An 11,135-nucleotide genomic window follows, 5' to 3' on the forward strand; every position below is an offset into this window, starting at 1 on the left:
CAATGATTTGACCGGCTATACCAACCCAAAAAACATAGCTTATAATACGCTCGGATCTCTACAATTCACTTTACATTTTTTTTATTTCATGATCAAAATTCCCCCCCCCAAAAAAAAAAAAAAAAACTTTTAACAAGGCAAATGTCTGTCACAAACACATATCTAAACATTAATTACTACTCCCCAAAAGGGGAAATGATTACGTCCGGAGTCCTAACGTAGACCGGTCATATAGTATAACATGGTTGTACCAGCAGTTTTCCTTCAGTCCAACCGTGTTGTAGTAAGTAAGAAAAACATCCAAAAAATAATTTGATGTGAAAGTCATAAAGTACAATATAGTTGTACTTAAGACAAATCTTCAGGGCAACCATAATGTAGTCCTCCGCATGTAAGGGCTTTGAGCTTCTCTACTTTTTAGACAAGAACGTGTCAAATTTTAGTTGGAGTCCGGACATTAAGGCGCTGGACGTAATATTTTCTCCCTCGAAAGAGTTTCATTTTTTACATATATACCACCATTCCTAAACTTCAATTATTTACATATATGCCACTTTTCCTACTGGTATACCATAAACACATTTTCATCATCTAGTATAGATCTCGAGGCATGGCACAAATCTAACTGTAAAACTAAAAAAAATTATTCAAAGTCACATTAAAATTATTCAAACTCACATTAGTTTAACTTGAGTCAAATCAATCTTGGAACAAGATGATAAACCATTTTTTGAAACTTCTATGTGTCTAATTGGATGGACAAACACATTCCAAATCCGACAAGTTTACACCCAAATCGAGTGTCTCGACAAGACGAGTCCAACAAGCCCAAAATCTCTCAATTTGAACATCATTATAGTCTTGAATGCCCACAGAATATCGTCCAATCGAGAGAACTTCTTTGGGTTATCCAATGGATTGGTCTGGATTCCATTCTTATTTGTACGGAGGCCTCCCTAGACTATAAATGGAGTCTACCCCTCTTAAAGGGGTATCTAAACCTTGAATCAGATGAAAACCGGAGCTTGGAGGAGGATCAAAGAGAGGAGCTAAAATCCAGTGTTTAGCCCTAAATATCTGATAAACGTTTCTAATTCTTGTCAGAGCCAACCACCATCAACCACCACTCTTTAGCTGTCATCGAGCACCATCAACTATCCCTTGGACTTTGCAGAGTAACAAAGCACCTTGTTGAACAACGAGCAATGTTGCACAGTAACGAAGCCTTTTGTTGAACAAGCCTGACATTGCAGAGTAACGAAGCAATGTATGGAGCAGCGACTAATTTTCTAAGTGGCAATGTAATATGTGGAGCAGCAAAACAATCTACAGAGTTGTGCATCATTTCAAACGCTGCACAACGACGCACTTTGATGACTGTGTACCGAAGTTCTGATAATTGCAATAGCTCCTAACAGTTGTGCAACTTGTCCTTCTGACTTCTGCAGACTAGCCCTGTAACTATGTGTCTCTTTCACACCAGTGGGGTAAGGGCATGTACATATACCCATCAAACTATAGTGGATCATTTCTGACTTTGTTGGGCCCCTTGATTTTCTATCTTTGTGGATTTTTCATGTAAAAATTTGAGGTGTTTCTCTCTGCTTATTTCTTTTAATTATTTGAGTGTGCATTGGATTTTCTTGCAACGGTAAGACACCAAATATTCACTCTTTTATCGCGAATCTTCTGCCACGCTTCACATATATGTACATTTAGCTTTTTAAAAATTAAATAAGTGATTTTTTATGTGATGTGAAAGATTTGGTATTGTAAATGTAAAAAAGGTAAAATTTTGGTGCCAAATATGTAAATACAAAGGAATTGGGTGGAATGTATGTAAATGACAATATCTTTTATCTGTGTATATCCCTTTTAATACCTTAATCACTATTAAAAATGGTTGCAAATGTAGAGATCCTTAAAGACTAGCCCTGTAACTATGTGTCTCTTTCACACCAGTGGGGCAAGGGCATGTACATATACCCATCAAACTATAGTGGATTATTTCTGACTTTGTCGGGCTCCTTGATTTTCTATCTTTGTGGGTTTTTCATGTAAAAATTTGAGTGTGTATTGGATTTTTAGTGTGTATTGGATTTTCTTGCAACGCTAAGACACCAAATAATCACTCTTTTATCGCGAATCTTCTGCCACGCTTCACATATATGTACATTTAGCTTTTTAAAAATTAAATAAGTGATTTTTTATGTGATGTGAAAGATTTGGTATTGTAAATGTAAAAAAGGTAAAATTTTGGTGCCAAATATGTAAATACAAAGGAATTGGGTGGAATGTATGTAAATGACAATATCTTTTATCGTTTGTGGGGCTTTTTTTTTTTTTTTTTTTTTTTTTTTTTTTTGGTACTTGTTATTCATGTTTTATTTTATTTATATGTATATTAAATATAAAGCAAGCTATGTTTTTTAAAACATGATTAGTTATTTTTAAAATTATTAAAAACACTTAAAAGTTATTTTAATGTGTTTAAAAACATGATTATTTTTTAAGCAAATAAAAATAATATATAAAAAAATATGATAAATAAACATAATCTAAAAAGATATAAAATATAGAATAAAAAATGAAATTAAAACAAAAGAATAAAAAAGATCTCATAAAATCTTTAATGCAAAACTAAAATTATCTGGAGATATTGAACTACTGGCTCTTACCTCTCTCAGTGGTGTATTGATTATTATGGGTCTCTTTGATGCTCTAATAATTGTAGGATTTTTACCTTTTGAAAAGTTTTGATGAAGGAAACTATGAGATTTAGGCATGGTTTGCGCTTTCAAGTCACCACTAGCAGCAATTTATTGTTTTATTATGCCCATGATTGAATGGTTCATCTCAACGCACCTATATTCAATAACCAAAGCGCTTGTTTTTTACTCGATTCTAATAAACTTGTATAAAAAAAATGTCTATCTTTTTTGCTTATGACAAATTTCTCGACGTCAAGTGGAGTAATTATGGTTGTTTTAATTGTTATTCTATTATATTTGCCTTTATTGTTTAAAATATCTTTCACTTAGAGCTTGAATCTAGTGATATTCTTAAAGTCTGATATATCTCACGTCATTATACTTGTGTGTTTTGTCTCTCTTCTCCTAAAGCACACTCACACGTATTTTTTGAATGCCCTACCTTAATTATCTTCTTAAAAGGTTATATTTTGCATGGAAATTTCATTCTTGTTGATGACAATATCTTTCAATTTCTCTTTCATAAAGATACTTTCACCTCTAATTTTCATATACAGCTTATCTTATTGTTGTGTATTCCACTGCGCATCATCTTTAGATTGAGCGCATTTATAAAATTTTTAGTCATACTATTACCCCTATGAATTTGCACATACGGAACATTAGTTGGACTATTAAATGAAAATATAGGAAATGGAAGTTTAGGCAGGAACTTCCAACGTTTATTTGAGTACTTTACAACTTTTATTAGTTTTGGAGCTTTGTTATTGGGCTTTTAGTTGTTTCATTATTTTGGCACCTTGGTATAATTCTGGATTGGTTTCTTCTATCTAGACTGATTGCCTTTTGGTTTTAGTTATTGAGCTACTTGTTTTACTAATTATGGATGTTGGGTTGGATGACACTCACTAATTTTTATATTTCTTTCATTTGAAGGATGGCTGGTTTTGATTTTTTTTTTTTTTTTTGTAGATTTGTTTGTCATTCTCTTTTAGTTGTTAGAAGGGATGGCACGTGTTGTTTATTTATGTATTTTTGGAGGGATGCTTGGTCGTTGGTTTTGATTCTCGAGTTACCTTTCTTGTTAAATCTTTTCTTGTTCTTTGTTATTTGGAGTGGTCGCTAGCTTTTGTTTTTTTGCATTGAAGAATTATCAGTCTGTTAAACTATTATTGATATTTTCATATAATACATTCGCTTAATCCTTTTTGGATTTTGGTTCAGTTTTCTTAAACTGATAAGATATAAATATTGTTATAATGTGGTCTAAGCTTTGGTTTTTGACGGTTTTGGATGTTGTGATGAATCTCATTAAGCTCCTGATGCTCAACCAATCTCTGCTCTTACCTTTTGGCCTCTCAATCCTTACCGACATTTTCTTACTTCATGTTGATGATGTCATTTTATATTTGCTACGATGTGTGATTTATTTCGTGCTCCACAATTCATTTTGATGACGCTGCTTTATTCATTTCTCTGAGGCATTATCATTATGTTTACTTGATTTGCAGTCCCTACTGACATTGATTTGTTATGTTGTAGTCATGGCTGGTGGATGGTTCTCTCGATCCTCTCACTGTTGTTTGGATTTGAGAGTTCCCTAGTCGTACCAGATTTCTTGGATGGGGCCTCTATAAGAAATGTTTTTGAGTCCGAGCTCCTGGTAGCTTCTCTATTTTTCTTTTAAGAATATTGTTTATTCCTTGGATCCTTTTCCTTTTTATGTTAATTTGAATTCTTTGTAAGACTATTTATTTAATAATGCAATTGGTTATGTGTGTGCCCTCACTATCCCCTTAAAATATTTTCTTCATGCATTCCATATTTGGGAGAGGGGCAAAAGTAACGAAGACAACAATCTAAGGAAGCTATTCATTAAGCATAACAAAAGATTAAAGGGAATTTACATGATACCACATAATACTTATGTGTTTATATATCTAACATCCAAAGCTTCATATTTCATGAAAAAAAAATTAGAGTTTCATTATCATTATGGCACAACACATTTTGAATGCTTTAATACAAGCTTTGGAAGTAATTATAAAAAATAAATCAATAATTAAGCACTATACAGTTCAACAATAACAGTTCCTTCCGATGGAGACTATGAGTCTCGGACCTGTCAGCCGCGAAACACTTAGCCATTAGGTCATATAAAACATGTCAAATTTTATTAATATGTTAGAAGTCTACTCATCATTACAAAATTCTAAAAATTCATGGCTCCTCAAATGCTTTATGTTCTAGGATTTTTACTGAGTTCTCAAGCAATTTCATCATATGCTTATGAGCTCATCTTTAAATATTTACAAACATGTTGTCTAATAGATTGTAAATGAATAAATTTAAAGCCACTTATATACAAGTCACATTATTCTTATTTACTTGCTATTCAACACCTAAGCATTCATATCTACATGCATATCACTCAAATCTCTAAAACATTACATCAAAAATATCACTAAAAATGAAATACACCTTTTCATGCAGAAGTCTACGACACCGAAATATTTAAGTGCAAAGTCTAAATTAAGTCATATCATCAAATGAACATGGACATTTCATCAAGTGTTTGATAAACAGCAAACTAAATTTGTTCAAACACAAATAAAAGAAGTGAGCCAAAGATTAAACAAATTCATTTATACAATAAGTTTAAGAATTCCAATCAAAGTTGTTTAATCATATAAACAAACAAACATAAATAAACATTACAAGAATAAGAATCGGCCATTTCATCCAACACACTTATTTCCCTTATAGCCTTAATGTCAAATTAAGATAGAGAAAAAAAGATGATTCAGCAATCAAATCATAACCCCTCAATATAATCAAGCTCCAGATGTCCTAACTTTGGAAGATATGTACGTTTAAGTCCAAGCAGTCTGTGCTCATACAGTCATCCTGCAAATAATTATTGCCATCTTTGGCAGCTTCCACTCATTTGATTTCATTTAATCATCTGAAGAAAATGATTCATTCATATTAGTTGGATTATGCTGTAATTCTTTATATCAAGAGCTACAAAATGAATTTATAAACACAGAGCTGCAAATCACAGCGGAGTTAAATGAAATCAAGTGACATTCTAGAAAGGTGAGGGGGTAAAGTGGGAAAGTACCATAGTAGTGACTTCATAGTAGTAGGATTAGACTCATCATCTTCCCGGGCTTCAGTGGTAGCCAGTCCAGCAGTGGATAGAAGAGTTTTGTGAGCTTCGGTTTTGGAATCGTGTGATTCTTCTGATTTTTCAGAATTATCAGTACAGTATTTCTGTAGCCATCTGTCAGTCTCCCAAAGAACATGCATGATGCTTTCTCTAGCCGAATAGCCATGGCTCTCAAATGGCAGAATCACCAAACGAGAGACTGTTCCATGGCCCTTTAATGCATTAAAGAAGCGATCTGACTGCATTGTTGCAAAGCAGTAACAATTAAGCAAAAAATAATTAATTAATTAAGCAACTGAAATAATTAAGCAAAAATGAAAACTAAAGCAATTGATGCTTCATAGACATAAATGAGTCTGTCAATTCATCACCCATTTAATTAGGTTTTAAATTACTATGGATTATGTTGTTCGTATGGACTTCAGGCTTATGAGTCTGTCAATTCAAATTTGGATTTTGGATAAAATTAAGGATAAAATTAAGGTTGAATCTAAAAGCAATATGGAATTGAATTGGATTTGTCGTGTGATAACCATATTTACTAATGTAAGGATGAAGAGCCAATAAAAAGATGAAATGAGGCATATCATTGAACAACTTAGATTGAATAGAATTTATTATTCCTTGTATGTTTAAATTATATGTGTAATTACACCGAGCACTGAAAAAATGCAAAAAACCAGGTATTGAGGGGAGAATTAGTTTCTTCTACATATCTTCTTGTTAGCCTAGTAGGGTTCCTCATTTATCCCCCTCCCTCTCTGAACCCGCTTCCATCTGCTGTTAAGCAGCAGCAAAACTGCTGTGTTTTTTTCTGCAGACAACTTGCTGTCCAGACGCCGTTCAAACCAGAATTCAGCCGCTAGCACCACTCCTGCCTTCATTGCCCATCCTACAATTTATCTAAAAACTGTGTTCTCTCACACAATCTAGGAAACCTAGAATGGCGTTATTTAGCATCAAAGCCAACAACAACAACAACAACAACAATAAAAAGTTTTTATTCCACTAAGTGGGGTCGGCCATTTAGCACCAAAACCTGGCAAAACATAAAATTTTAGGAACCATATATTATATTTATTTTTATGGCATTGGTGGCGGGCTACTCCGCTAGGGTCTCGCCCGATGGCGATTCCCTGGTTTGATCCTTCGGCTTTTCGGAAGTTCTCGTACTCGACGAATTCTGCGTTCGTTTTCCGTGATCGTCAACTCCTATCCAACAAAGAAGGGATTCTGCGGCTTCGTCGTCTCTTCCTCGCCAGCTTCTGCGTGGATTTCGTCGAGCTTGAGTTTTGCGGCTCGTCTTTTTGCGTCGCCCTTGTCGCTGCGCCTCCTCCGCGGCTCGTCACCGCGTCAACCTCGTCGAGCTGCGACTGCGATTTCGCCTTGATCTCTTCGGCTTCCCTGTCCGACTTGACAGAGCTTCTCCTGTGTCTGTTGTGCTTGTGTGAAGCACGCTCATGGCCTCAGGGCTATCCTACGCCGCCGTCGCACTCGCCGGTGATAATCCCGTCAAACCCTCTGATGCTACAGTGGTTCATAAGTGCAGCGCCCTTTTCTATCTTGCAGATAGTTCAATATTCCCGCAGATGTACCATGATTTTGTTGCAGGACATGGAGATTGCAATCTCATCAAAAGAATAGAGAATAAGGCAAAAAAACCAGCATTATTCTTCTCGGATGTTGAAATTTCAACTCGTGCAGAAAAATACAAATTATTACTAATTGGAAAGTTTCAATTAGGTTGCCCTAAGATAGAGATTATCAAGAAGGCTTTTAAAGATTTCGAACTAGTTGGGGTTTGGCAGGTGGGTCTTTTCGACGGAAGACGTGTTATGATACATGCTGAGCATAGAAGAAGATTACACAAGGATTTTCTCAAAGAAATTCATCACAATCGAGAGCAAACATATGAAATTGCTCAAATTGACCCTGATTTTGATCCCAATCAAGAACCTCCAATTGCACCTATCTCATTCTCATTACTTGAACTCAAGCTTTAATTCTTTCATCTACCTACCTTATATGCAATTGGGACTATATTTGGAAAATCTTTGCAGGTAGCCACACATACCATTCATTTCTCTAGGCCCTCTATTGCAAGGATTTTGATTAAAAGGAATATTACACTACCAGATGTAGAAATCTGGCTTGGTTCTGCTCATAATGGTTATAGACAAAAAATCATTATGGAACAAAAAACTTACAACTGTAAGCACTGCAAGATGTTTAGACACCCGGGGACACCCGCAAGAGAAATGTTTCAGATTGCACACACAGTTGAGAACCAATAGTCAAAAGCAGGAACATGATGTTATTGAACCTCATGTGCCTGAACGCGCTCCCAACAAAATTTATGACAGCCAATAGCCAACCTGAGGGGGGAATCACCACAAGATAAGAAATGGTATCTGCCCCTGGAAACCCTTCTCTTGACCATAATAAAAGGGATAATGTTCTGATCGAAAGTCAGGATAGCCCCGCAGCTCCTATTCAGAAAGCATCAGATGCAGATATGACAATTCACACCTCACAGACACTGGAACCTATCGTTCTACTGCGGTTCTAATATCTAATCAAACCGAGGATCACATGAGTCAGTCTTCAAAGGAAAAATGGTAGGTTCACACTTCCCGGAGAAAGAAGAAGGTTGGGGCACACTCCAACTTGAAAACTTAATGGATGATACTTTGGTTACTCTTGGCAATGACACGACACTTCAAAATTTGTTATCTAGCTCTGCTCCTAAAACTAGAGAAAGAGGCAGGACTAAACTGGCTCGTCCTTAGCTACTTGTTTTATGCATGTTTTAAATTTTTTTTGAGTCTATATATATCTTTTGTTGGGGTAGTAATGTATTTGGTATAGTATGGGTAAGGTGTCTCTACTCGGCCCTCTCATACAACTTTTATGTATCTTTTCTATTTCAATAAAATCAACTCTTAGGCTTTTCACAAAAAATATATAAATATATTAATTTTTTACTTTCATTTTATTTTTATTTTTTTATTTTTTATTTAAAAATTGGTATTTGGCAGCGGCTCAAATACCAATTCCTTACGCGCTAGGTCATATGGTGAGCAGCTTGCTCTATGTGCTATTATTCGAGGACCACCACGCCACGAGGATTTGAACCCTTGATCTGAGAGGACTTACAGTAACCCCGCCCACCAACAGGCCAAGGCTTGCACATCACCCACCTTACACTATCTCTAACCATAACCCTAACCCTAACCCTTAACAGCCATTTCTTTTTTAGCTGGAATTTTAATTAAAGAAAGAAACAAGACGCAGGCGTAAAAGAACCGCGGAATCATATCCATGATTCCTTCATCTGAATCGGATCGGTCCAGCACTGGGAGAGCCTCATCCATGTTGGTTTGACGCCTCCTTTCTATAGAGGAATCCAATCCTAGTTATCTAGGGTTCACCTATTTGATTGGTGTATTTTAAATTTTCAGTTTTGCCTATGTTTCTGTCAGGACAGCCGCCAATGTCTCATGTTTTCCCGTCTAGGGATGTATCCAAGATGAGTGGTACTCTAGCTGTACCTCACCCCAAGGAGGTGACCATCCTCAACCTTCCCATCCTCCACAAAATTCCCGTCGCTAATGCGGCCGCTATCTCCCATCACTGTTGCAGGCATCCTATAGCCACCACAATACCGCTGCCTCTCAACCATCCAACCTCCCATCCTACTGACAACTTCCAGCGGCCAATCAGCCATCACACTGTCGCAGCTTCCCTACAACCTACTTTTAGTCCCATGGCAACCAATTCCCGTACCACCCAACCTTTCCACCATAAGTCCCTTGATTCTTGTTGTCTCGCTCTACAGTCCACTCCTTCCCCACCATCTTCTTTATCACAGCACACTTACCCTCATCTGTTGCACCACTGCCACCTCCACCCTCCTACAATTAGCCTTCCCGCTTACAATGCAGCGAACCAACCACCACCCTTTCGATACAATTACAGATGTTTTTGTCTGTATCTGCTGTTGTTATTCGCCTTTCAGTGTGTCAATTGTAACCATATATTAACTTTTCTATTAATAATATTTGTTTGCTTATTATTGTTTGGGTTAAATTTGATATCAAGATATCATGCCGCCATGGAGAAAACATCAACAAGATGTTTAAGAGCTTACTATGGATGCTATGTAACAAAACAATTCTTCAATTACAGCAGATGCTCAGCAACTTTTAAAGAAGGCAACATGGGAAAGTCACCCACAGCAATAATGGTTACCACCAAGATGAATTTAAGGATGAAAACCCATTTCAACAAAGAGAGATCATGATTTTGGAGTAAATATAGATTTACATGAATTTGGAGTAAATGCAGATTTACCTAATTTTGCATCGTAGGCATGTTTCTCAGGATATATAGTTTCAGTTGCTGGCATCATAATGGACCATGCAAAATTTGAAATAATTCACTAAGACAAATCAATTTCATGAGTTGGTTTATTAGGAATTTCAGCTCAATCACGACAATCTTAATAAAGCTTCTGAAGTTAGATTTGATTTGTCAAATGAGCTAAACAAAGCCCCTGTCTTAGCACTTCTAAATTTTGGTCAAGTGTTCAAGGTAGTGTTATATATTTTAAATTTTTAAAGTTTTAACACTGCCGTTGCCGGTCCCAAGCCCGGATGAGAAAAGTGGAGGGTTGCGTTAGGTAGTCGACAGCCAGCGTAAAACTTGTCGAAAAAATCATGACATGAATCCTTTTGATCATTGTGTAAGTGCTAGGGCGTCCCCTAGAAGCGACGCGCTGTATAGCCTGAATACAGTGAAAAGTGTGCAAGGGCCGCTACACCGGCGCCCGGGTGTAGTGTTAAATAAGCAAGGGTTCCCACATTACGGGCGAATGCGGGTAAAGAAGTTAGTCCATGAAACTAATGAAACTAATATTAGGATAGGATCTTGGAATATAGGCACTCTCAATGGTAAATTAATGGAATTAGTTGATATTATGATTCATAGGAAAATTAATATCTTATGTATTCAAGAAACTAAGTGGGTGGGAGAAAAGGCTAAGGAGATTGATAATTTAGGTTTTAAACTTTGGTATTCTGGTAAGAGTCGCACTAGAAATGGTGTAGGTGTAATTATAGATAAGAGTTTGAAAGATAATGTTGTAAAAATTAATAGAGTTGGTGATAGAATTATAGCCCTTAAGATTATCATTGATACTAAGATTTTTAATATTATAAGTGGTTATGCTCCTCAAGTAGGTTTAGATACAG

General features: G+C 36.1%; 1 protein-coding gene across 1 annotated transcript in view; it reads right to left on the minus strand.

Annotated features, from left to right (window-relative positions):
* Positions 1-5,331: 5,331 nt before the first annotated feature.
* LOC110032765 (probable glutamyl endopeptidase, chloroplastic) overlaps positions 5,332-11,135 on the minus strand; it is a 49,345-nt gene continuing 43,541 nt past the window's right edge. Inside the window, exons 14-15 of the mRNA XM_020736513.1 lie at positions 5,836-6,122; positions 5,332-5,676 (exon numbers count right to left, since the gene is read on the minus strand). Coding sequence (XP_020592172.1) covers position 5,676; positions 5,836-6,122 — 288 coding nt within the window. The 3' untranslated portion in view covers positions 5,332-5,675. The remainder of the gene's footprint in view (positions 5,677-5,835; positions 6,123-11,135) is intronic.

This window comes from Phalaenopsis equestris, unplaced genomic scaffold (genome assembly GCF_001263595.1).
Source record: "Phalaenopsis equestris unplaced genomic scaffold, ASM126359v1 Scaffold001022, whole genome shotgun sequence".
NCBI lineage: Eukaryota > Viridiplantae > Streptophyta > Magnoliopsida > Asparagales > Orchidaceae > Phalaenopsis > Phalaenopsis equestris.